We start from the raw sequence: 26,114 nt of genomic DNA, 5'->3' as shown, positions 1-26,114 counted from the left end.
ATTATTATTATTAGTAGTAGTAGTAGTATTAGTATTAGTAGTAGTTGTTGTCGTGGTTGTAGTAGTACCAGCAGCATTATTATTATTAGCATTATCACAATTAATTTGATTTTGATCTATGTTTACTCTGTTATTATTATTATTAGTAGTAGTAGTAGTAATAGTACCAGCAGCATTATTATCAGTGGTTTAGCAACCAATACCAGCAGGTGTTGTGTCGTAACTTAGACACACGTCACGTCTGATGCTCCGACTGAGGAGTGACACCAGACCCTCTGAGGAGGAAACTCAGCTCTGAGTGTTTGGAAGGGGCACAAGAACACACCAGCAGTCCAGCTCTGTTTTGGTTTATAGCAATGTTGTCTTTAATTCTAATTTCCAATAAACACAGAATATATCAGTCCCTTATTTGTACAAAAATACCTGAACAGGATACAATGTAGATCCAGGAGCCGTTACAGACAGAATGAAGCAAAGCACAGTAGGGGATCTGAGAAAAAAAAACAAACAAACAAAAAAAAAAAAAAGATTCGGTTCACTTGCTCTTTTTTTTTCTTTCCCTGAAATATTTATTTGCCTTCAGCTTATGATGACTCCAACCCCAAAATAAAACATAACCGAGTCAGTTTCACTTCCACCTCCACTGTGAGTCACCTGTGTCGATGGGACCTGGATGTGACGTTGACCTGACACAAGGATTTAGTTCCAGTAGGATTATGTTTCACATTCACAGCTGACTGTAAAAGAACACAGTGAGTGGATGGACGGAAACTAAGGACTTGTTACTATTCAGAAACAAGAGGCACCTGCTGCAAGAATAGGCTTAGTTAAGAAGAAGAATTAAAAAAAAACAAAAAACAACTTTGTTATGCACCTTAAAATCTGAGTACATGGACATATTGAAATGCACAATGCTCTTGAGCTACTGCGTATAATTGTACTTCTTGTGATGAAAGTTGTACAAAAGCTGCTAAGAATATCCCCATGGGTTAGGTGTTGGTGTGTGTGCTCTCGATTAAAACCCACTAGTGTGTGTGTGTGTGTGTTGATCGCCATCATTTACTGGAGTTTTGTCCTGGAAGTAAATGAGTGGAATCAGACAGACGGAGAGGGGATATTCAAAAGACGTAGTCTGAAAACAAAATGGCATCATTTGATGCTGTCAGAGTTGTAGACTCTGTCAGCCTGTCAGCTTATATGGACAACTGATGTGCAGAAATTTGACACAAGTCAAAAATCCAGTTTGATCTCTTAAAATAAAAAAAACAGCTTAATTTAATACTGTATATAATGTGGTATATTCTTTTTTTTATATATATATATATATATATATAAAAGGTCATTTTGTGGCAAACCAAAGAAAAAAAACACAATAATGTCAATATACACACAATCAAATAATGGAGAAGAAAAAAAAGGACAAAATATATCATTCTTCATTTTACATGGCGTTATGAGCAAAAGCATAACGCCCCATACATAGTGATCTGTGACCTAGGTACAGTGTTAGATCTACGTCCTCTCCATAGCTTCACATACTTAGAAAACAAATGATACTGTACACTGGTATTGTCATATACTTGTATACTTTACGTGTGTATAGGATTGCATTGTAGCACAGTGATTAAAAATGGAGAGGGGAGGAGAGGACAGAGTCTGCCCCCCCTTCCCCCCCAGCTGACCCATAGCGATGTGGCTTTGCATCCCTCTCTGACAGACAGGAAAGACTCCTCAGCTGAGGACTGGGAATGCTGGGATACCTCCAGATACCTCCAGATACCGCCTGTCTCCTCTAAATCCACGACTTAACCCGACTGATCAGCAACCTTCCGCTTACTGTCTCTAAAAAAGGCAAGTTTGATAACCAGCAGATAGCAATCCTGATGAGTGAATGCAACAGTCTGGCTTTCCACACGTACACACACACGCACGCACTCACGCACTTATTCACCACAGGGTCATAGCTTACAGGCTGGACACAGGTGGGACAGGGGGGCGGGGGGTTCAAGCATTATCCAATCCCTGGAGAGAGTCTGCCCTGGCTGACTACAAAAGGCCGGATTGGCGATGCGCAGCGCTAGTGATTCTGGTCAGGTCACGCGATTGGTGGACTCGTGTGGCAGTGGCTTGCGTGTCAATGACAGTACTTAGAGAGTTTAGTTCGCCTGGCAGGGAGTCTGACGGCCTCGTGCTAACCCTGTTCACTGTGGATCTGGCACAGGATGGAGGGCAGTTGCAGGTGAAAGCAGGAGGGGTGGAGGAGGAGGCTAAGTAGGTGTTATGTCACATGTCTACAGCTTTTTATTCTGCTGCTAACACAACAGCAGGAGAGGCCAGAAACAGACAACAGGATGTTAGAAACTGTTTTTTTGTTTTATACTCCTCAGATGATCTGTTGAAGCCACTATGTATGGATCTCTTATGTTGATGTAGCATGTGAAACTGGTTATTCTGACAGCGCAATAATTTGTTTCTAGAAAAATGAGCCCATTCTGCTGAAGTTCATGTTTCATGCCTGCAGGCTGCTTTCAACCAACTCAACTCAGCGCCATTTTTAAATCCTCTACATGTTGGCTTTAAGATGGAAGTTTTTGTTCAGCAGAGGACCAACTTTTTTAGCTTAAGACCTACAGTTTCTCTTTATCACTTCCTCTCCCAGAATGCTTTTCACAAACTACCAGACAGAGGCCATGTTGTTTTTAGATAGAGCTGGAAGGGCTGCCAATAAGAAATTCTTTAGTGTTGATAAATAAATAAAATAAGTTTTTTTCCTAGAACTCAACATATTCAAATATTCATTATGATCAACAAATCCCTATTTGCAAGAGGAATAATTGCATTTTTTTGGCATTTTGCTTCAAATCATAATTACTGATTATCCAAATAGTTGCCACTTTATTTTCTGTCCACATTGAATCATCCCTCAAAACGGTGCAGGACTTGCTCTTCCATAAAGGATTTCTCTGTGTGATTGTTCAGGGACAAACTTCCTAACTGTTTGCCTCAGAGGGACTGACACCACAACGCGACGTTAACCACTGACACCACCAGACGACCACGCAGCTGCTGGAAAACTAAGTTACACCTTTTGTCAAATATCTGCAGAAATAACACAGCACCAGACAGGAAAATGGGGCCCGTTGAGATGAGTGTAAATTATACTTTCTTGTTGGGGGTTTGATGATAGGGTCATTGCCACTCTCTGTACACTAAATACTGTATGAAACTACAGTCAGCAGCTGGTTAGCTTACATTGCCTTGAGTAAAACCACAAATTCTTGTTTTTACACTTAGGCTTTTAAACAGATTTAACAAGCTAAACGCAACATGTTAACCTGTGAGGAACTGGTAGGTGGGTTTTATCACCTGCTGACAGTAGCTTCTTCTCTAGCGTGCAGACATTAGAGTAGTATCCATACCCTTGTTAAACTCTTGGCAAGAAACATATAAAGAGCATTTCCACGAATATGAAACCTCTTCTTTAACGTAACCTTAAACACTCTCGATGTAGTTGAATCTTAAAGTCTTAAATGTGTTACTGTATGTGCATTTTTATACAGATTCCATTTCATACACAAAGCTCACGATTTTCACTTAAGGCGAGTGAAGCTCATTCGACCCTGTCTGGACACCCAGTCGTCCGAGTTCACATTTCAAGTCATTTGTTCAATTCAAGCACACAAAAAAGTCATGGGAGTGCTTTTGTTGATTTGTCTACTCTGGAGTGAGGGACCAGTGGTCAGAATCCGCCAGCTCCAACTCATCATTGTCAAATTAGGAGAATTAAAATGTGCAAGCAGTGAGATCAGAACAGACTTAGGAAAAGAAAATGACATTCAAAGACAAATTCAACAACAGATTTAACCCTTCGATTTAAAAACTGACTGAAATGGTAGAAGCTGGAGGGTGAACACACTTTTCAGGAGTCTATTGAACAGTCTTCCTCCTCCTCCTCACTGTCTTGTAACGGTGCAGCCGTGGTGTAGTCATGTCGGTATAAGACACACGTAGGTCCAAGATGTTCCCAAACCTTTCTGAAAGGCACTGCATAATCAGCCACGACTCTCTTTGCTCCCACGCCACTGTAATCCAATCTGAGCCGGTGGAAATTTACATGCATGCTATTCAGAAGGGCGGGGTGGAGGAGGAAGAGGAGGACGACGAATGGAGAGCAGCCAGCTTCATTTAGCTAGAGAGAACAGCTGTCGTCTGTCCGCCCAGGAGTGCAAAACTAGTTCTGCATTGAATCAACAGTAATTAAACAGCATTAAAATGACATCAAGTAATCAACTCTACAAGAGAGGCTTGTTACAGCCTCCCTGATAAACATTCCTCTGCCCTTTCAGCAAACCCTCGCCACTGCTCTGCTTATCTAGCCTTCAGCCACTTCTCTTTTCTCCTCCGACTTTTTGTCTGAGCTTGTGTGGAGGCGGGGATCGGGGGTTGCACCAGGGTTTTTTGGGATCTTGGGGTAAGACACAGCAGAGACGCTGCGTCAAGGCTGCTCGGGTTGTGGGTGAGGGGCGGGGGGTCAGCTTATCCAGACTGGACTGCACAGGTTGAGAAAACTCTTGGATCAAGTTTGATAAGACCCAGAGAGGTTCCTGTCCATCCCTGATGATTGATGAGGAAGTCCGAGGGTGGCGTTTCCTGCCTGCCTCGGTAGTGAGGGGGGCGAGGGTGGGCAGGAACCACAGCTTATCAGGCCTGGAGGATGGGGGTGGAAGGCTGGGGGACTTTAAAAGGAGGGATCCATCTGAGAGACCCGTAGCTGAACAGATCATAGCGGTCCTGTGTTTTCACAATGAATGGTCTCTCTCAATGGTCAACATTGTATTGACATAAACAAACAAGTCTCTGCGATAAAATCGCAGGAGTTGGGCGACTGCCGGGTCCACAATCTGCGACACTTGGACCGTCCGAACGGTTCCCATTCAAACATCCAAACAGTGACAAGGCAGAGAAAAGCACGGCACATTGGGGACATCAAACCTGAACCAGCGGCTTCTGCTGAGTTGTTCACATCCCCAAAACTTGACATTAACTTTTCTTTGTCTCCTCGACCTCATTGCGTTGGTGAGGGAGGGGCAGATGTTTGGGGGGGCAGGGTCTAGGGAAGATAGGTGTGCAAAAAAAGGGTGGAGGTGTGTGTGTGAGGGGGGAGGGGCTGGAGTGTCACAAGGCCACAGTGGTGCAGGGGTGTTTGAGCTTGCAGGGCAGCACTCCTCTGTTGAGCTGGTAGAACTCCACCAGGTGGATCAGATCGGTGAACTTGGTGGCGCTGTCGTCGAGGCTGAAGAACACCTGACCGTCCTCCTCACACTTCAGACCACAGCCAAAAGAAGGAGAGGGGACAATTAGCCATCAAGTTACAATAAAACACATATATGTTTATCACTAAGAGCTACTCAAAGAACATGTGACATTAAAAGGTGGCAGCAAATGGAAAGATGTAAAATCCACATCAACAGCCTATTGTCGTGTAATGAACTGTCAATGCTAATGCTAATCTACTAGTGTGGCTCTAGGTATGTGGATGAAGACCTGTTGGTCAGTCCACCACATTGGTTCTGACTGAAATACTATTAGATGTATTGCAGTGAAATATTGTTCAGATACCCATTAACCACCGAGGAATAATTTAAGTTTTCATCTGGCATTATAAATAACTATAAAACTAACAACATTTTAGCACTATCGTGAACATGTTTGCATGCTATCGATAGAAGCCGGCCATGATAAACATTTGTTATCAATGCTCTGCCTAAATACACTACATACTGTATATTCTCATAGAGCTGCTAGCCTGGCTGTAGACACACATGCTAGAATGGGTCTATTCTTTTATGACTTATTATTGACATTTTCATAACCATTTTCCAGTGTTCATATGCAGTTGTTGCACCGATGCAGTTTGTCGTCACAGTATTAGAAATCTCATATCAAGCAGATATCACACAATGTCTCTAAATTAAACCAAAAGTATCTCCACGGCTTTATTTAAAAAATAACTCATGTGGATTTCTGTATTTCACAAAATAAATGATATGTTGGGGAGGAAGGAAAACCGAATTTCAATATCTTAAAAAAGCTCTGCGTGAAAACCTTTGAGATCCAGCTTTTAAAGCTCATCGCTGTAGATCATGAAATCCAACATCATCTGATTTGAATGTCCTATTTAAAAAAAGGAGACTATAGTGCTGTGATCTGCCTCTGGGCCTCACTCCAGTGGATTTTACCAGCGAGTGTGAAACATTTCCTGCAGCAGTGTGTCATGTGACTGACCGGTAGGATCTGGAAGTGCTTGATCTTCTGGTGGTGGCACAAGGTGAGCACGAATGCTTTGGGATTACTCTGACTGTCCCGTAACAGGAACAACCTGAGACACACACACACAACATGAGTGAGAGATGTTTCAAGTGTTGGGAGAAAGGTATGCTGATGAAAGTAAGAAATGCTGTACATGACACTGCTCAAATCTATTTCAGTGACTATGGAATTTAAAATGACTGATGATACGCTGCAGCACAAGTGTGACTCTAACAGAACCTTATCTTAATCCGCAGGGTGGAGGTAAAATGTGCTGCTGAGACATCAAAAAGACGAATTTAGACTCATATTTGACAGAAGTAAGCTTTTTTTGCTCAGCAGCTGTTCAATCTCAATTTTTTTGCTTTTTTATTCATATATATATATATATATAAAAATAATCTTCACTTTCGAACATTTACAGAAGCTTTCAGTTCAATTTCACATGAACATGAATCAGCCTTTTAACCTTTTCCCACCCAACATTGCTGTTCTCTTACCCGTCTACTTGGCCTTGTTGTATGATCATTCGGTGGGCCTCCTCTCTCATGATGCGACCATGAAACCATACCTGTGTCCTGTGGATCACTGAACACACAGACAAACACCAAAGTCAGAACCAGTGCATCAACCAGCCTCATAGAGTTTACTGGTCATTGTGGTGTTGCTGGGTTTGTAAAATCAGTGTGTTGTTGTGAAAGCCTCTTTTCCACTGGTCAAAAAACCCACCTACAACCACAAACATCTGTTTTTTTATCTGCAATGGGAATGGATACAATCAGCATTCACTCCTGGATCAAGTGACTCTGCAGTAGAGACCGGTTTTAATCGGCTCCGACTTCAATCAGCAGTGATTGTAATGTTAAACCCAATTGAATGCGCTAATTTGGCAACAGGCTCAGTTTTTGGTGCATTTTTGCAGCGAACAAGAAGAACGGGGCAAATTCAGGTTAGGGTTTATCAGTGTTTATATAACCTGCGGTATGCCTGCTAATTTAGGTGTAAAGCGGTAGAAGTGACAGTACCTGTGCTCAGGGAGGAAGGGTGCAGGGGGCTGGGACTTCCCAGGACATTCATACGCTGGCTCCGTTTCTGTGGGGAAGAATTGAAATTTTAAATAACATCATGTAAAAGCAGAATCCCTGACAATAGCTTAACTTTTATGTATCTCTAGGTTCATATATTTTATTGCAGCGCATGGTAAATCCACAAAGAGAATATAAAGGGAGCAGCTGTGTTCTGCTCTCGCTCTGTGAGCTGTGATCTCAGCGACAGATAAGTGGAGCTGCTGCTCACTTAAGTCTACGAAGAAAAGGGCTGGAGGGGAAAGATAAATGAGTTCAAAATGGTAGACAGCTCATGCAGACTGTTTCCATGAAATTTTACATTTAAAGACAAAAGTGAAAAAACCAGGGATCAAATATGTTGGTAAAGCCTAATGTAGTCAAAACCCTCCATTTTGTTGTTGTTTTTAATTTAGGACACAAAATCTGGTAAAAGTAGAGCGCCCACCTCAGCCAAGGCCCAACAGACCCCTTAAATGCTATCAACCCGCATCAGATTTCACTCACTCATAGATATCAGTTGCCTTATCTTGCAAGGTTAAAGAAAGTGTGAAAATAATCCTGGATCCACCCCCTGATCGTATCTATGCCAGAATTTAATGTGGTCTTCCCTGACCCATAACGCATCTTTTCGGTTTCGTGGAAAGCCATACTGTGTAATCTTCCAAACAAACAAAGAGACAGGGGTAAAAACATAACCTCCTTGGTGGAGGTAAGGTAGTGAGGCTCCTTCACCAAAACTTATTTATATGAAAAGTCATTAATATCTTTGGTTCATCATGACACATTTGGAGCATTAAACCATCAAAATCCATGTTCATCCATCCCATAGGCCAAGCTTCACCCCCCTCCTCCTTACCCTCCAGGTCTGTCCCTCCTCCAGGGCGGCACTCTGGGCCTCGAGAGGGTTGTCGATGACGCGGCCGGTCCGTCCAGAGAAGTCCATGGCGACCAAGGAGTTCTCAGACACGCTCCGCTGTGAGGGGAGACGTGGCAGGGGCGGGAGGGTAGGGTGAGGGTGGGGAGAAGGGGGAGGGGGTACACAAGTAGTTGGGTGAAGGGGGGGTAGACAAGGGTCAGAGGTCAAACAAGCCAGACACACTCACTGGGGCATGACAAATCCTGTCTGCACACAGACCCACTTCAGTCAATCCACAGAATGTCGCTCTGAGGAAAAGAACAGTTCCTTCCTGCTTCCTCTGTGTCTCCTGCTCAAATGATTCCAGGTTTATTTTTCATTAATTACTCAAACCCCTCCCTCTCTGGCTGGAAATAAAGTCAACCAAATCCAAACAATCACCGGGCCACAAAGTTGATCAATTTTCCTAAACATAAAAAATCTGGACCCTTAAATTTGGCCTGTTTCAAGTTAGATGTTGGCAGTGATGTTGGCTGAATTGCACATGATAACCATGACTTTTTTACTCCTTATGAGTCCCATATCGTTTTACACAAAAGCAAATACCCACCATTTATTTTTAAAATTGTATTTAAATAAATTGATTTACTTATGATTGTTTGAACAGAATCTGGGTCTATGAGAATGCTGAAAGCTGATCAAGATTTGTCTTTATAATCTGAAAGTTATAGTAATTGAATTTAGTGTAAGATTTTGAAATGCAATATTTCATTGTGAATCCTTTGTGTTGTGCTGCTGGTTGGAGAAAACAAGACATCCAAAGACATCCTCTTTATAGATGTCAAAGTCAATTAATTGATAATAAAATAAGTTATTTCATGTATGAGTATTTGTGAGTGTTTACCATAATGTCCCACAGTAGGGTACCCTTATATGACCGTAAGTGCTTAAACAAAACTCCCTCCAAAAGTCTAATGTTTAAAAAGTACAAACTGTTTTATTTCCAAAGGAGCTTATGAGACTTTTACCCACACCTCATGGTGTGGGGTGATTAGTCTTAGTGTAAAACAGCATACAAATATGTGGGTTTCTGTTGCATGTGCATTCCTTCCTGTGCCTAACGTATGTCTGAGCATTATGTAAATGTTCACCTTCGTAAAGAACTCTGGGATAAGAGGTTATGTGTGGGATGTACTTTTTGTTACAGACTCCTGTTGTTTAAATGAGCAGCCTGACCTGAATCTTGACCATAAACCTTTTGCTGGAGAACCTTTCACCTCATTAACAAAGGTCAACAGCAGCAGTGATCATTTGAAAAGAAGTTCACTTCAGTTTATAACAAATCCTTCTTCTGCAAAATGCAAAAAATGATCTCTGTTGAGCTGGTTTCACCATCAGCTGATTAATGGATCAATGTGGATTGGTCTTGGCAGAGTGGAGGCATTAGAGTGTAAGAGAGTGATGTCAGAGAGTGGATCCTCACCACAGGCGCAGAGAAAGGCAGTAGGTTGGACTTCCTCTGCTGGGGGATGTTGTAGCTCTGATACAGAACCAACCCGTACTGTGGAGGCAGGAGAGACGACATTAACTCACGCTTCCAAGTGCTGACAAATTCATTCATGCTGACACTTCAGGAAAAGTGAATTTATTAAGTAAATGCTAGGTCGGATGCCAACTGGCAGCGTTTTTCAGTGTGTGTGACCTGTGGAGTAGTACAAGTAAAGAAAGTACTTTGAGGAGTCTGAAGGCCGTCATCCAGCAGGTCCTGCTCTGCTCCTCCTCTGCACACAGCATCTTCAACTCCTTACAGTCACTCCTCCCTTTGCTGGGCTGTCAAACACACACAGAGGGACGTTACAATAATGACACAGACACTCATGTGACATGTGAGCTCTCTGTTGTGTTTCTTTGGCATTTTAGTTTTACTAAGCCACACTGTTATCTCTTGGATCGCAGATTTGTCATCTGTGTTGATAATGGATACAACATTAAATGCAATCAAATGCATCATAGATAAAACACAGAGGATGGCAAGCAACAACAAAAAAACACCAATGAAGTTTTATTTATGATCTCTGTCAAATAAAAGCCACTGTGGCCAAAATAAATAATTATGGAACCTATCTAGTAATTCCAGAAATCTGTCTGTATGTGAATCACATATCTCAAGAACCGTTCATCTTATCGACTTCACACTTGGCATGTGTATTGTTAAGGGCCAAGGGAAGTGCAGATACATTCAATATTAAAAAGTTACACATCTCCTCTTTTAAAGGTTATGGTTAGGTGGTTGACAGTAACTGCTTTAATATGATTACAACCAACCAATCAGCCATCAATTCAATGATGCTCCAAGAAGTGTTGTGACAATAAAGTCAGCTCACAGTTCTGGATGATACTCAGATGATGCCTATGACAGTACAAGGTTACTGAATGACATATGGTTACAATCTGAATATCACCCCAACTAGCAAAGACTATTCAAGTCCAACATCACGGCTCACACTTTCTCCCTGCTCCTCCGTCAGTAACAAGGCCATTAAAACACACACCTCCTTAAAAGCAACCCCTACTGATAAATTAATTAATGTCGCCATAGCAACAATCCAGCCACCCCCAGTAGCAAGGTAAAATCGTGTGTGTGTGTGTGTGTGTGTGTGTGTGTGTGAGAAATAGAGGCGATTCCCTGTACCATCCCAGCTTATCCCACTGGGCTTATCCCAGATCAGCAGGTGACACACCATAGATAACTCCTGGAGTGTGACACACTGTGCTGAGTGTGTGTTTGAACCCCACTGGGTGGTTTTACCATTTTTACTAAATATCAGATAACAACCCCTCATCCTCTTCTACCAGGATGGATTTGGGAATTCACAGGTCGTGTCATTATTGCACAATCAGCTTTACTTAGGTTGCAGTGTGTGTGTGTTACCTTGATGCAGAACTGGTAGTCTGTGGGGGCATTGTGAAGTTTTCTGCCTGTGATGATGGTGAAGATGTTACTGTCTTCCAGGTCTGACAGCAGCTGCAGATGCCGGGGCTCCTGTTCAGTTAGAGATAGATGTGGGAGGGAGGAGGCCGAGGTTAGCAGCAACAACATGAAGGAATTGATCACAGACTGTTCTTTTACACAAACACGTTGTGGTTCCGCGCTGAGTTGCTCATGCTGCGTATGGCAGAAGTTGAGCAGAGCAGGAGCCAATCAAATTGTGTTCAAACACTTAAGAGCAGCCAATTAAATCACTAATTCAAGCGGAGGCAGAGTCAGTTGGTGTGTGTTCATCTGGTTGTGGATTTTATTTCTAAGTGTACTTATCTTTAGCTCTGTATTGATAGCGAGCTTGGCTATGTTGTGTGTCCCAAGTATGAGGGCATCGCCCCACATATGCGAATAGGAAGCGAATATTGGGGATTTAAGTTCACGAAAGTTGAACTCATCGGGAACGCCCACTGTCAAGCATTGATGCAACGCATATGTGTGAGTCCAGTGTTGCACCAGGTTCAGAATCAGTGCAGCAGTAATTCATCACCTTGGATGTTCCTTTAGTAGAATAGTAGAGACCCGAGCGTCGCAGGAACATGTAGAGCTTCTTCCAGGACTTGCGTCCAGGCTCCTTTAAGTGCAGATAGCCCTGGATCTCTGGACAGCTGCTGGAGTTCAGAAAGTTCTGGAAAAAAACACACAACGGCATGTGTTGAGAACATGGCTGCAGGTGGAGTGAATTTAAATCAAATGTTTGTGTTGTTCATGCCATTACCATCTTTAAATCATGGTTTTAAAAACAATAATGTCCAGATATCTCAGTAGAATAATGAGGTACGTCCAGATTAGGCATTTAGTTCTGATGATTAAGGTTAGGGCTAGTGAATACATTATGCCAATGGGTGTCCTCACTAAGAGAGAAGTAGAAGAATGTGTGTGTGTGTGTGTGTGTGTGCGTGTGTACATTTTTGGATTACCAGACTTAGGGGTTAGGTAATGAATCAAGTCTGTTAGAGATGTACAGTGTGTGTCTTTTCACTTAGTCATTGCCTCACCTGTAAGAGCTGTGACTGAGGGATGGAGCCATCGGACTCCTGACACCAAGCCACCATCTGCTCTGGAAAAAAGTTCTGGATGGAAAAGCACACAGAGAGTCCGACAGTGAGCGAGAGAGAAGAGAGTGAGAGAGAGAGGGGAAACTAAAGAACACTTGCATATGCAGAGTGGGGAAGTGTGTCTCTATACAGAATATATGTCTCCTTCTCTCTGTCTGTGTATATGTGTGTGTTTGTGTGTGTGTGTGTGTGTGTATTTGATGAGCACACGAGCACATGAGGACTCAGCAGCAAAGTGGTGGGGGAGAGAGAGTGAGGGCACTCCAGCCTGGGAGTGGATGCAGTATGATCTCACCCACTGATGTAATCCCCTTCAGCCAGCAGCGCTACTCTTAGCGTGATTGACAGGCCGCGGCCAGCACTCTGGTGTTTTACTGTACTCATTACCACAGAGCTGAGGTCACCTGCTGGCTCTGACACACACCTAAATCACCACAGCAATAATGTCCCTGTATACGCGGCCAGCACATAACAGCAGAGCCCCACGCTGAGTCCACATCAGCAGAAGATGCCACGCAATCTGGCTGCCTCTGACGCTGGCTCTCAGAGGCAGGTCTGTGTCCTTAAAAACGATGAACAGCTTTGGATTTTATATTGTAGCTCACCATCGCACCCAGAAAGAGTCAGACTGAGTGTAAAAATAGACTGAGCCACAGCTCGTACATCTGCAGATGGAAGATAGGAACTGTGACCAGAGAAGACCCAAACATATTGTGAGATGGCACAAAGAGAGCTTTGTGTACAAAGTTAGACTGATGTGGGCTCTTACATAATATGACTAGCAATGAGTCTTGATGAGGGATACAAAATGTATTTGCTATTGAATTGATCTGTGTATTACAAATTTACCGTATGGAGCTTGATTCAAGAGAAGAGAAACATTGAGCTCACTAGCAGTGTTCAGTTGGCAATGTGTGTCGCTCATCACGACAGCTATTGGACCGACAGCTGTCAAGTTCCGTGCGGACATTCATGGTCCCAAGAGGCTGGATCTTGACTCTGGGGATCTCCTACTTTTAAACTAGACGTCAACATTTGTGGTTTAGAGTGAAAAGTTTCAATGGCAGAATTGCTGTGATATTTGGGGATCATGTTCATGTACCCTCCTGGGTGATATGAGAGATTTTTCATTAGCTAGGTAAACTAGGTTTGGTAATCCAGGAAAATCTAGCAACAACAGGCTACACTTTAAAAAAAACTGCGGACTATCATCTCTTCTTCAGCGGTGTATGTCTCTCCAGCTGAAGACTCTAACTTTCTTTATTGATGGCAATCGGAGCAGTGAGAGAATTTCAACAAATGTGATAAAAAGTTTTTCAGAAATAAATGACCTACCCTACCTTTAAGTGGCACTTTATTTAAGACATTTTCATCAGCATCAACTTTATGTAGAGCACCATCAGTAGCTCCAATTAAAAAAATCAAGGCTGTGTGTGTGTGTGTGTGTGTGTGTGTGTGTGTGTGTGTGTGTGTGTGTGTGTGTGTGTGTCAAACTGATGAAGTCACTGAAAGGTCATTTGAGGGATGTGAGAGACTCACCAGGGGGTTCCTGAAGAATTCATATTTGGCATAGTTCTTCCTGAAGAGGAATTTACTGTCGCTGCTCATGGAGGCTTGAACCTGAACCACCAGCTCATGGTCTTCCAGACACCTTTCTGTATGACGACACACACACAGACAGTTAGTCACCTCAGCTCTGTCGCCTTTGAGCTGCCCTCAGGGATAGAGTAAGTGTACATGCATATATATATATAAGGTGTAACGATACACAAAAGTCACGGTACCTCAGTTTTGAGATCCCGGTTCAGTACATACCCGAGTTATGAAGTTACGGTTCGGTACACACCTAAGTTACCTTAGCTTTGAGGTCACGGTTAGGTAGCTTAGTTTTAATGTCAACGCTAGTTACAGTACGTACCTTAGTTTTTAGGTCATTGTTAGTTATGTACCTCAGTTTCAAGGTCACGGTTTTGAGGTCACGATTAGGTACCTACTTTAGTTTTGAGGTCATGATAAGGTACGTACCTAAGTTTTGAGGTCACGATTATTTTGCATTTCCTTTCTCTTCATTCTGAAATGTCCTCGTCACAATGGGACCTTGTCTACTATAAACTGTTTTGAACAGTGTCCTCTGGAAGGAGAGAACAACAGCTTTTTGTTGTGTCAAAACATGAAATTGCAATGAAAATCTGTTTAAACTGAAGATATAAATCTGTATTATGAGTGGAAATGGGTACAACTGGGAAATTATTTGTGCTTTAAATCTTGTGACAAGTAAATATAGAGTTTGCTGCCTTTTCTTAGTATATCACAGAGTCACAGTTAGCAGTACATGCCTTAAATGCATAATGATTGAAATTAAGGATAACCAAATGCTTTATTGAAAATAGATATAAGATGATTATTGTAGTTGTCTTTTACAATCAGTAAAAGTTACAATCAGTAACTTGAGGGTGGAGTCTCACCGACTTCTTTATTTACCACAACACCAGTGGTTAAACTATGACACAGCAAGAAAAATCGGTTGTTACTAGGAGACGAGAGAGAGTAGCAGGTTAAATGAGGAGGGGCTGTGAAAAGAAGAAGGAGCACTGTGAATCAGGCGGGGGTGGTGGGGGTGGGGGCTGATGGTGGAGAGGAGACGTGGTATGAGATGGCGAGGGGAGGGGGGCTCATTGCAGGAAGATGATGTCATGTATTAGGGCTGATTGCTTAGAGCAGCGAAGCCATAAGCAAAGTACAAGCCACAGACAAACACACAACCACACATTAAGAGCTCACACAGACCTAACCTGCTTACTGTGCACCACAGAGGCCCGCTCACTTTCTGTGTGTCTGTGTGAGCGTGCATGTGTGTGTGTGTGTGTTCTACTCTTTCTTGAAATTGAGGGCATATAATCTCAGTGAGGCCGATTAGAAATTGATTATGACAGGATGTTCCAGTTCTGCAGACACACACACAAAATGATAGCAAGCAGGATTTAGCACTAATTCGCCCTTCCAAATGAACTCACGTAGTGTTGCTATTCTGAGGCAAAGCACACCCATACACACATTTTGGAGAAAGTTTTGACTTAAACTAAAAGTACTCTCTCTGTATTTAGTGGTGAAAGTGTCTAGGCTGTGTGTGTGCATGTGTGCACGTGTTTGTGTGCGTGTGTGCGCGCATGCTGGCTGCAATCAGGGGAATTTCCTGTGGAGAGTTAAGGAGAGATTGATTGGCTAGGAAGACTAGGGGCTCGTCCGACGGAGAGCCACCATTGGTTCCTTGCTGCTCTGGTATGACGCTTTAGTCCAGACCTCTCTGCTACCCCTCTCCCTCCTTCCTTCTCTCCTCTCTTTCTCTATCGCTCTCTCGCACTCCCTCTCTTTTCCCTCCCTCCCTCTCCTCACCTCACATTCCATCTCTCCAATGCACTTTTTTCCAGAAACGCAGATCAAGCAGCAAAACACAAAGTGATCCTTTGACTCTAAAAATACAACTCAGCTGTAGGAAAGCCTCACAGAGAATAAAGACCCGGAGAAAAATAGAGCGTCAATCAGAGGCACGGCAAAAGTAAAGAAGCGAAGCACAATACTTTTTTTTTTTCTTCCTTCCTTCCAAAGTGAGTTATTCAGAAGGAAACAGGCATGTGAGCAGAACATGGAAAATAATTAATCCTATGACCAGCACACCTCCCTCCCCGAGCAGTATAGAAAACATAAAAGCACTTGTGCCATGCTCAAGTGAACATACACACTGAGGGTACACACAAGAGAGTATCCCCACCCATGCAGAGACGCACAAAAGGGGTATAGACACAGACACACACACATACAAGACTGAAACACACCTGCAGAAAAACACTCCTAAAGATAATCCTAAATATTCAGCCTAACATACTGGGATGTAACTAATTTCCTTTTAGTTACAATCTTTTAGCTTCCACTTCCACAAGGCAGATATAAACAATCAAGACATATTTTCATGGTATGCATCAAATGTTTGTGGCATGAAATCATGTTTGCTACAGAAAGACGTACTTATGTTCTTCAGGAAAATAAGAGTGATATTGTGACCGATTCAGCGTGACTTGAAGTTACCCTGATGCCTAACCTTTTCCCAACATCATCACAGCACACCTGGACGCATGTACACACGCAAACACACACACAGGCATCGTTACCGAGGCCGAGGATGGGGTGGTGCTCCACCAGCGTCCAGGCGTTGTCGTCCAGACAGTGGCTCTTGTAGACCAGGAGCTGGCAGACGTCTCTGGCCGTCATGTCTGCTGGGATCTCCACGACTTTTCCGGCCCCATCCTCGCTCCACACCTTAATTATCTAAAAACACAGTCATAATGTTGGCAATATGAAGATAAAGCTGCAAAGGTAATCTTTTGAAAGAAAAAAAGCCTTGCAACAATGAGAAGGCGTGACAGGTCCCGAGTTGCTTTCGGGAATTCGAATGGGTAGAGAAAATGAAGAATGGAGCAGATCTAGAGTTACATTTACCTCCATCACCAGGTGCTTTGTCAAGTCCACACTTAAAAACTCCTCTTTACTTTGCTCTGTCATCCAACATGGGGAAGTGCTTAAAAAAAAGTAAGGCTGACGTCCAGGATAGGTCGACTGCGGCACTCTCAGCTCTAGCCTTTTGTCCACAGTGCAACCAAACTTACTCACACGCACATCCACGAATACGCATGTAAACCTGCTTGCGGACAACCCACAATGACACGTTTTTTTTTGTCACATGCAGGCATAATCACGTTGAGGAAAGTAGAAACCACACATTCACACTTGGACATCGAAATAACACAGTGGATTTACACATGTTGCGTTTTGTCACTAAAAATATCACCACTGGGAACAGGCGACGGGTGCAGTTCAAAGACGGAGCAACTTCCATTGTTGCGCCATTTTGAACCATTTTCAGCCAAGTGCCCAAAGCAACATTTAAGACGGGAACAATTTTGCCTTTTCACAGTGTGTTGCTGCACAGATAACCACAGACCAGCTGCTTCACACCACTGTAAGAGCAGATTCACAAACACCATAGTGAGCTCGCTCTCACATGGAGCATAATACACAACCACACAAATAAATATGAGAAAACGAACACCGGAAAGTGGCCGCTAACCACATGGACGACTGCGCTTCTATTCCATATATAGAGAGACATTGTATGTGCATGTATGTTTTTCTGTGTGCTCTCACACAGCCATGTACTTAACATCTTCTGTCCACAGCGGGGATTCTGCTGCCCCGCACTTTACACTAAACCACCAAAAATGAAACGAGACACGAAGCTAGTGTTTGGCTAGGGCCCGGAAGGATGGACATAAGGAAAATTAAGTTGAACAATGGCACCGATAATCGGAAACACGCAAAACACATCAACAACATTAGTGGCCTAGGACATGGCACAAAACACCAGAAGCACCAGCGGGCGACCCGAAGACAGAGGGACTCTGAATGCAACAAGAAACAACGTCACATTGCTCGCTACCCCTGCAAAGCCAGAAGACTCCCTCTCCTCTTCCAACACGCCCCCGTGACAAAAAAAAGTAAATTCATGGCGCATGAGCTTTGTTTGAGAAAAGTTTCATAAACATCACAGAAGGAAAATGCAAAGGTCCTCAACGTTGCAAACTGGTAACCACACACACATCTACACACACACACAGATATCAAGAAAAGAAACACACACACAGCCTCTTACCTCCACAGCCTGAAAGAGGCAACAGTCTGGAGAGCAGGATGGCATTTTCACACTGAGACGCTCTCCAGTGACACAGTGAGACAGAGCGAGGGAGAGAGGGAGAGAGAGGGAGGGGAGGGAGGGAAGGAAGTCAGGAAGAGAGGGAGAGAGAGAGGGAGGGACAGATCGGCAAGGAGAATGCAAGAGAGGGGGGAGGAGGGAGGAAGTGACAGAGGAAGGACGAGAGCGAAAGAGAGACAGACTGAGGGAGAGACAGACAGACAGAGCGAAAAAGAGAGACAGCGCTGCCCCTTCTTCCTTTTGCCGGGCAGCATAAAGGTTGAGCTGCGAGGAGTGGTGAGCCGCCGCCGCTCCTCCCCCACCTCCCCTCCTTCTCCTCCTCACACTGGATTAACCCAGTGTGGGATTTTTGAAAACGGTGAGCTCCTACCTGTCACGTACTTTGCACTCTTTATCTTCCAGGTTGCGTTCAAATCCCCTCATCCCTCCAAAAAAAATTGCAAGGTCAAATTTCTTGTACTAACGGTGCCACAGAAAAAGTAACAGTCCCTCTCCCTAAAACACGCCCACACACACACACGGATAGAAAGAACGAGCTCAAACTACAAAGCCAATCACTGAACACACACATACATGCAAGCGCACACACACACACCTTATTCTTATGCATCCACTGACATTTTCTTTGAGCCGCTTGACGGTTTCAATTTCTACCCTCTCCCTCCCGCTTATCCTCCTCCTCTTCCTCTTTCTCCTCCTCCTCAGCTGTATGTGAAATACTATGAGAGAGTGTTAGGACCAGAGCAACATGTGTAACGCACACTGATGGCTTCGAGGTTCCCAAAAAGGAGGCAGTTGAAAGTCTTCGCAACAAAAAAAAAGAAAGAAAGAGAGAAAATGGTGCGGTGATTTGATCTGGAGCTGTGTGGATCACGTGTCGGGCGTTTGGGCTTTGCTGAGGGGGTCAAGGGAGGGGTAGGGAGGGAGGGAGGAAGGTAGGGATAGGGGGGAGGTGGTTGCTCAGCAAATCTGCCCAGCCTCGGGAGAGGTAGAGAGAGAGAGAGAGAGAGAGAGAGAGAGAGAGAGAGAGAGAGATAAAGGAAGAGGAGGGAGGGGGGAGAGGAATGGAGAAAGAGAAAAGAGGGAGAGCTATGGAGGAATGTCAGTAATGCAATACTGAGTCATAATCAGGCTCATGTGTAGCGTGCAGGCCAACCCAGCTGGCCCCTAATACAATGTGCATGAGAACTGTGAGCCACACACACACACACACACACTCAAAAGAGGAAGACAAAATGTAAACTCTGACAATCAGCTCCAGCAGTTTTTTTTCTTTTGACAATACTGTTCGAATTTTTCCTGCAGTCTCAGGCGGCACTTTTGCAGCCATCTGGGGAGCACCGGCTCTTATTGAGTGTGTTTACTTGTTTGTTTGTGTGTTTATGCGTATAATGCATGTTCTGGTATGTGATGAGCACATGTGAAAGAAAGGGTGGCTATACAGCAAGAGATACCTAGCTCACATTGTGCGACATATGGAGCCAGGAGAATTATTTTCTTTCTTTTTTTCTGTTTACATTACCATGTGTTCATGTACTTATTCTTTAACTTTTCAACAACTGTTTCTGGACCCTAAAAAGTTATACATCCCTTTGCGTGATGAAATTGAACACACCTCGGTGTATTTCTACCCCTCCCCTACTTCCCTCTCTTTCTCTCTACCAGAGGAGGGTGAGTGGTGGAAAAGTACAGTCCCCACACACACACACACACACACACACACACACACACACACACACACACACACACACACACACAAAAGGGGCTTAGAGTTGTAGCATATTGGATTGAAGGGTCATGGACAGACACCTGCACATATACATGTTTGTTTGTGTGTGTGTGTTTGTATATATATATATATATATACACACACAAACACACACAAGCACACACACACATATACACACTATACACACACCCAAGCAGAGTTTGTACAGGGTCAGAGGTCAAACACAATAATCTGCGCCAGGGTCAGGCCCACTTGACCAAGAGGTTTATGGGCCCCTAAACCTATCAGGCTATATGCTAACACACACACACACACTCGTAAGTATACAAACTAACATACACATACACACAAGGGATCTGGTTGTTTTAAGCCAGAGCAGATCTCTTCCACAGTCGGCCCGCAGATTGTAAAAGCAAACGTTGATTCATTCAGACTATGGGGGACTTATAGACTTATATTAGACTATATCGCAGTTAGAAAGGATTTGTTGTTGCATGCTGATGAATGCAGGTATATATTTCATGCTCATTTCAGATCTGTTTAGCTTTCAACTGACCCCTAACACGTGTGCCACTACATTTACCAGCTAGCCATAAGCCATTGTGTCTCTATTCAGGAGCTGCATACTTCGAAGGCTGCATTTGAAACCAGTTGCATCACAGTGGCGTGACTAAGCTGTCCCATTTCAAATGTCCCTCCATCCCCGGGAAACAAAGGCTCCAACAGGTGGAGCCTTTCGTGCTTTGTGCTATGTGCTTCAGTGACGGAACGGTTTTTCAAAGAGATAATGGCGCCGGCAAGCACGGGATGTCCAATGCTTGAGTGTCACACTTCATCTCAACTGAACAGCTAACGGTACACATGGTAAAAACCAAGGGCCATTAAAACTTTCTCCAACTTCAGCTCTGTTGCTAGGCAACAGCATAAGGGCGGGGCAAGCTGGTGACGCCAATCATGAAAATCCTCTATAGGCCAGACCGTCTCATTTCGGTTCAGCCTTTGCAGTCTACGAGGCCCACGAAGGACGCAACCCCTGAATTGAGACACAGCTTTTGTCTGCTGTTCTGTGCTGAGTCAGGGGCACACAGTGGGTTTATCAGCTTTTATGCTTAAATCAACAGACTACTGCTGCTTGATATGACGCTAATCAGAGCAGTGAGACTGAACCAAACTAACGCTGTGACTTGTAAAGTCAAATCAATGAGCTGAAAGATGCTAAACACCAAAAACCTCAGGGGTGATGCTCCTCTCTGTTGTCAAAGTCGGTTATTTTTTCCTGATTCTCTAACAGCAGTGACTCTCCAATGAAAAATTCCATATGAACATGGGCCTACAGAACTGACAATATGCATGCCCAACATGAGGGAACCCCATTCCAATGCAGTTATCACAGTCCATCAGAACTGGGCTCATTGTCGTGAGATATTTAAGGCTTTTAACGGCACGCCCATTCTCACTCAAGGCCATGAATTAAATCATTAGCACAATATTTCCTCCTGTCTCTGTGGGACCACCTGCAAACTACTTATCTAAATGTACTGGATATACGAATCACATGCTGGGTAACACTGCTTTGCATCAGCCTCACCTCATCTAATAATACAGTTTATGTTGCTGCATAGCTACATTAGCTTTAGGCAGAGATCAGGCCCAGCAACAGGTATATTCCTGTGCTTTGTCTTTACAGTCACAGATGAGTGAGAGCATCAGAATCACCACCAACAACAACGCCTTGTTGGACACATCAGTATATTCTGAGTGAGCATCCATCCAGGAATGTGCCAAGTGCTTCTGTGTGAAGATCAGGTTCAAAGCAGTATCTCAGGCTGTGTAACTCCAGGGCTGTCCTGCTCTGCAGAACTGATGTATCCTCTTTACGTGGGGGCACACAGATTCTGTATCCAGCTGTGTTGTCCGCTGAGCAAAGGGGAGTATTTCTACAGCTGCTTCCTCAGGGTTTGCAGCGGCTCTCTGGTGGCACTTGCCACATGATTCTCTCCTGTTTGTTGACAAATTCACACAACATGTCAAAGGACTGGTAGTTGTTCTGAACCACTCTCCTGTGCTACATCTTCACCTTCATTATTGTGCCTTGAATCCTGGTCCTTGCTTTTTCTTGGAGGGATACACATTTAATGTAAGTGGATATTTTGCAAAACTAACATTTTCTCTGCATTTGAGCCTCTCATCCACACGCAAACAGAGATTCCATAAGTGCGGACTCTCTAGTGTGTACCTCGTCTGAGAATAGCACACAGACAGACCTATGTGACTATTGGTCACATAAGTCCTTTTTGTTTTTACTGATTCGCTTTGATCTTATGATGAGTCACTTGTTGAAGGTGATTCTCCATAAACAGCTCGTTCCCCATCAATGATGAGGTTGTCCGCCAATTCCTGATTAGTCATCCGATTAGGGCTGATGTGAAAAGGAGCCTAGATTTGTGTATTGTGATTTGTATTTTCAAGAATGTGAATGCTGAGATGATGTATGTATTGTTGTATGTGTTTGTTGGGATGATGTATGTATTGTTGTATGTGTTTGTTGGGATGATGTATTCACAGTGTAGTGTTTTGTATTTTTAGGTTTTTATGATGTCATCTTATGGTGAAACCAAAGGCAAATTTCCACATTACCCTGCAGTTAATATCATATGAGCTTCTACAAATCTCCAAATGATAGCTGGCTGTCTGGCAGAGGCTGCTCCAGTAGACTAACACACCCATATCTAATGTCAGCATTTGAATGCTGGTTGCTGGTGACTTCCCACCCTGGTCTATTACAGTATCAGTCCTCTTTCATGTCTGTGAGTGGTTCGGGTTTCAGGCCAGACAGAGCTGATTAGCTCTGCAGACAGGCCAAACTCAATTTCACCTCTCTGGAGCGCCACCACAAAGCCTCACTGAGTGGCTCACCTCCCCACCTTCCCACGACCCAACACTGACACGCCACTGTCCCACACACACAAACACACAGATAAACATGTACACACATTCAGACAAAGTCCCAGCGACCGACTGACGGGCACATAGCAGTCACTTCTAGGAATCTCCTCAGGTTTGAATATCACTCGTAGGTTTGATAAAATGAAGTCATGCGGGCGTAGGAGAAATCAAGCCCAACTAAAATTTTGATGAGCCAGATACCAAACAAATTGAAATCAAATTGTTTTGGCAGAGAAGTTTACACAGTGATATATCTTAACGTGCAAAGATCCCATCCACACATCTCTATCCTCGTGTACATGTAAATCTGAGCGTATGGGAAACGATGATGTCACAGCTTACTTCCTGCATACGCACTGATACATAGTGTAATGAACATGCACCAGACATTCTCTATGTCTGGTAAGCACTGTTAGGTTTACTTACAAGCAGATAAATATGGCATCACTGCACCAGATTACCATCGTTCACAGGCATATGCCTCACCAGATATTACTTGAACCTCGCTGATCGCCACCTACTGGCCCGGCATGCTTGTTTGAGCGTTTGAAGTCGTTATTGTGTTCCCATCTGGACAGACGATTTTTTTTAAAGAATGTTGTGTGGGTAGAGATGGTTTTCTTAAACGGAGGGAGAACATATCTGTAAAAAAAAATGTAAGTAGTGTTGACAAGGCATAAGAAGCACAACAATTTTTCTTTTAAAATCTGACAGTCCCTCTCAGACACATTTGATGATCTCTGCAAACAGAAAGGATCTGCGTGAATATTTGCATACAGAGCAGTGAACTGAGCTCCGATCACAAGTGGTCACTGGAGACACATGGAGTACAACGCCAGGTGTGAACTTGTGATCAGATCACCCCAGACAAGTGTCCCCCCTGTGTGTCTCTACCAGCGATCTCAGGAACATTATTTATTTTACTGACATTTCAGATTTGTTTCCAATGAGATATTCAGTGTACACAATGACGTTGCTGCTGTGAATGTCGCTGCTGTGTCAAACAAGCAAATCCTCCCTGGGAAATTACAAGCTTGCGTCATCACATTGCAACGGCATGAAAACCATTTATCGCATGGCAGCAATTCAAAAGTCCTGTAAATCTTCATAACAAACACACACGCACGCACACACTAAGTCGTTTACTCAGAGACTTGTGCTTCTCTGCTTCTTTGGGATTCTTCCCAGGTAAGTGATTAAATTTAATTCTACAGTAAAGTATCTTGATCTGAGTGAGGAAAAACTGCAAGCGACTGTCTGCCTAACAATGGAGCTTACATATCCATGACATTATAAGCTTACAATGTTGAACAGGCTTTCTCTGCCATCTTTGCACACAAACTTACATGTACCTGATCTGATTGCAGTGGGTCAGCAGACCATAGCGTGCCGAAGCACATCAGCTGACCACAGATAAGGGGGAGGAGGTGGGAGTCCTAAACCCAGAGTGCTCATTGCCTGAGTATTAAGTTAGTTTTTAAGACACTGCTGCAGCACATCATGTCTTACTTTGCTACGAGGCTGAATTATAAGCACGTAACATTTGTATGTGAGCTGAGATGTAGTGTCAACTATTTAAATGTACAATTGAAAACTGAAAGACGCACTTAGCACCTAAAGTTAACCTAATGACCGTAACAAACTAGTATTTTCCATGTTATGTTATTTACAGTATGATAACAGGCATTTATCATCAGAGCACAACAACCAACAGGAGTTAACTTGGAGAAAGTGAAGGACAATTTCTCTAAGTGTGAGGTTCAGTATGCCTAACACACACACACACACAAACTGGCTCGAAGACAACAAAGCGTCCAGTCATTTCAAGCATTGCAAAATGAAAAATTTGACGATACCATCACAACGTTAGCTCAAGGCTTGTATTAGACATCAAAGAATCTGAAAACAAGAGTCTACACTCACATTAAAGCCACATAAACACAGCAGTGCTTTGAGCTAAATGCTAACATGCTACCCAGCACAATGTCAATGGGCTGCTTAGTGGTTATAACTATGTTCACCACCATTGTTTACCTTGATAGCACACTAACATTTTACAGGAGAGCCAACTGTGCAAACTGTTTTTAATTAGACCTGATGATGACACTCAATAAACATCAAGGGAGGGACCACCAAAATTAATTAATAGTCAACCTTATGATCACCATCAGGCAATCCATCCAATAGCTCTGAAAACATGTCCAACTCGTAGTTGAAGTAGAAGAAAAATCTGAGGATCTCCAAAATAATCATAAGTGATCCTCTGGGGACCATGAATGTCAATACAAAATTTCGAGGCAGTTGATCCAATAGTTGTTATATTTAAAAAGTTATTTCAAAATGGCAGAACAACTGACAAACTCTGACATGACTAAAAAAAGAGTTCATCAGAATGTAAACACAAGTATGACTAATCTTTGCCCATAATCTCTTACTTTTTTAATAATCAGATTATACACTGTATAACCATGAGAAACTGACTTTTTCACATCCTTTTTTTTCTTTTTTCTCTTACCTCCATCCACAGGGAGGTTAAAGGTCAAACTCAGCTAGAGAGCAGCGAACCCAGTGATGGAAGGGTTTCAGTGTCTTGCTCAGATCTAATTAAGCAGAATGGATGTGTGCCAACCCAGTGGGCTTGAGCCTGAGGTCTATGTTTGAGAGATGTTCTCTGGAGCCACTGGGGCTCCCTGCCGCCCTTGACGTACGTAACACTGCCTCTCAGGCCACAAATAAAAGCAGGAGTTGCATTACAGCTGCAGTCTTGATACCAAAACAAACCCATTTGCCAAGAGATGGCAGGCAGGACCTGACCAAATCCTAGTGAAAGCCGGGGGAACATGACTGAACGGTGTGGTGTAAGACTACCACAACTTGCATGGGAGACGGCCACAATCAGAGTTGAGCATTAATTACAAATCAGACTACTGAAATAGCTCTGCACCTTCCAGAAACCTTTTGAAGAATGAAATGACATTTACCATTAAATGAGTTGTTCCCTAAAAATCTTATGGAGAGCACCATCCTGTTATGTATTTATAGAAGCCCGTTCAGAATACCCTGAGGACAATTCCATTTTTCTTATCAAAGGCAACGCAGACCATAAACCTGTCATGTCACAAACAGTTTTACTGTTTCATAATGTACAGTAAGCTGTGTATCCCTTCCAGAAACACTGAATTTTAGTAAAGAATGTTCAGATTCCAGCTCTACAGCTGGAGGGAGAGATCCTACGATAAAACCGGGCCAGTGTCTGTGGACCAATGCACTGCACATCTGAGAATCTCATCTGCATTGTTGTATAAGCCACGCTCAATGCTCCTCAGACTTCATAAACAAACCACT

At 43.4% G+C, this 26,114-nt stretch overlaps 1 protein-coding gene across 5 annotated transcripts in view; it reads right to left on the bottom strand.

Moving 5' to 3' along the window:
* Positions 1-341: 341 nt before the first annotated feature.
* The window catches only part of LOC118124382 (growth factor receptor-bound protein 10), a 45,148-nt gene continuing 19,375 nt past the window's right edge, over positions 342-26,114 (bottom strand). For 3 of the 5 annotated variants that reach the window (XM_035182087.2, XM_035182088.2, XM_035182089.2), the window contains 12 exons: positions 16,497-16,653; positions 13,870-13,985; positions 12,271-12,345; positions 11,763-11,900; positions 11,165-11,275; positions 9,964-10,062; positions 9,716-9,793; positions 8,233-8,349; positions 7,335-7,401; positions 6,810-6,897; positions 6,286-6,379; positions 342-5,322 (listed from right to left, as the gene is read on the bottom strand). In XM_035182087.2, the coding sequence (XP_035037978.1) occupies positions 5,176-5,322; positions 6,286-6,379; positions 6,810-6,897; positions 7,335-7,401; positions 8,233-8,349; positions 9,716-9,793; positions 9,964-10,062; positions 11,165-11,275; positions 11,763-11,900; positions 12,271-12,345; positions 13,870-13,985; positions 16,497-16,653 (1,287 nt within the window). In that variant the 3' untranslated portion in view covers positions 342-5,175. Of the gene's footprint in view, positions 5,323-6,285; positions 6,380-6,809; positions 6,898-7,334; positions 7,402-8,232; positions 8,350-9,715; positions 9,794-9,963; positions 10,063-11,164; positions 11,276-11,762; positions 11,901-12,270; positions 12,346-13,869; positions 13,986-16,496; positions 16,654-16,824; positions 17,995-18,034; positions 18,144-26,114 lie in introns of those variants that run through there. The other 2 variants (XM_035182091.2, XM_035182090.2) reach the window with 2 other exon arrangements.

Source organism: Hippoglossus stenolepis, chromosome 17 (genome assembly GCF_022539355.2).
Source record: "Hippoglossus stenolepis isolate QCI-W04-F060 chromosome 17, HSTE1.2, whole genome shotgun sequence".
Lineage (NCBI taxonomy): Eukaryota > Metazoa > Chordata > Actinopteri > Pleuronectiformes > Pleuronectidae > Hippoglossus > Hippoglossus stenolepis.
This window is presented reverse-complemented; position numbering and strand designations above follow the sequence as displayed.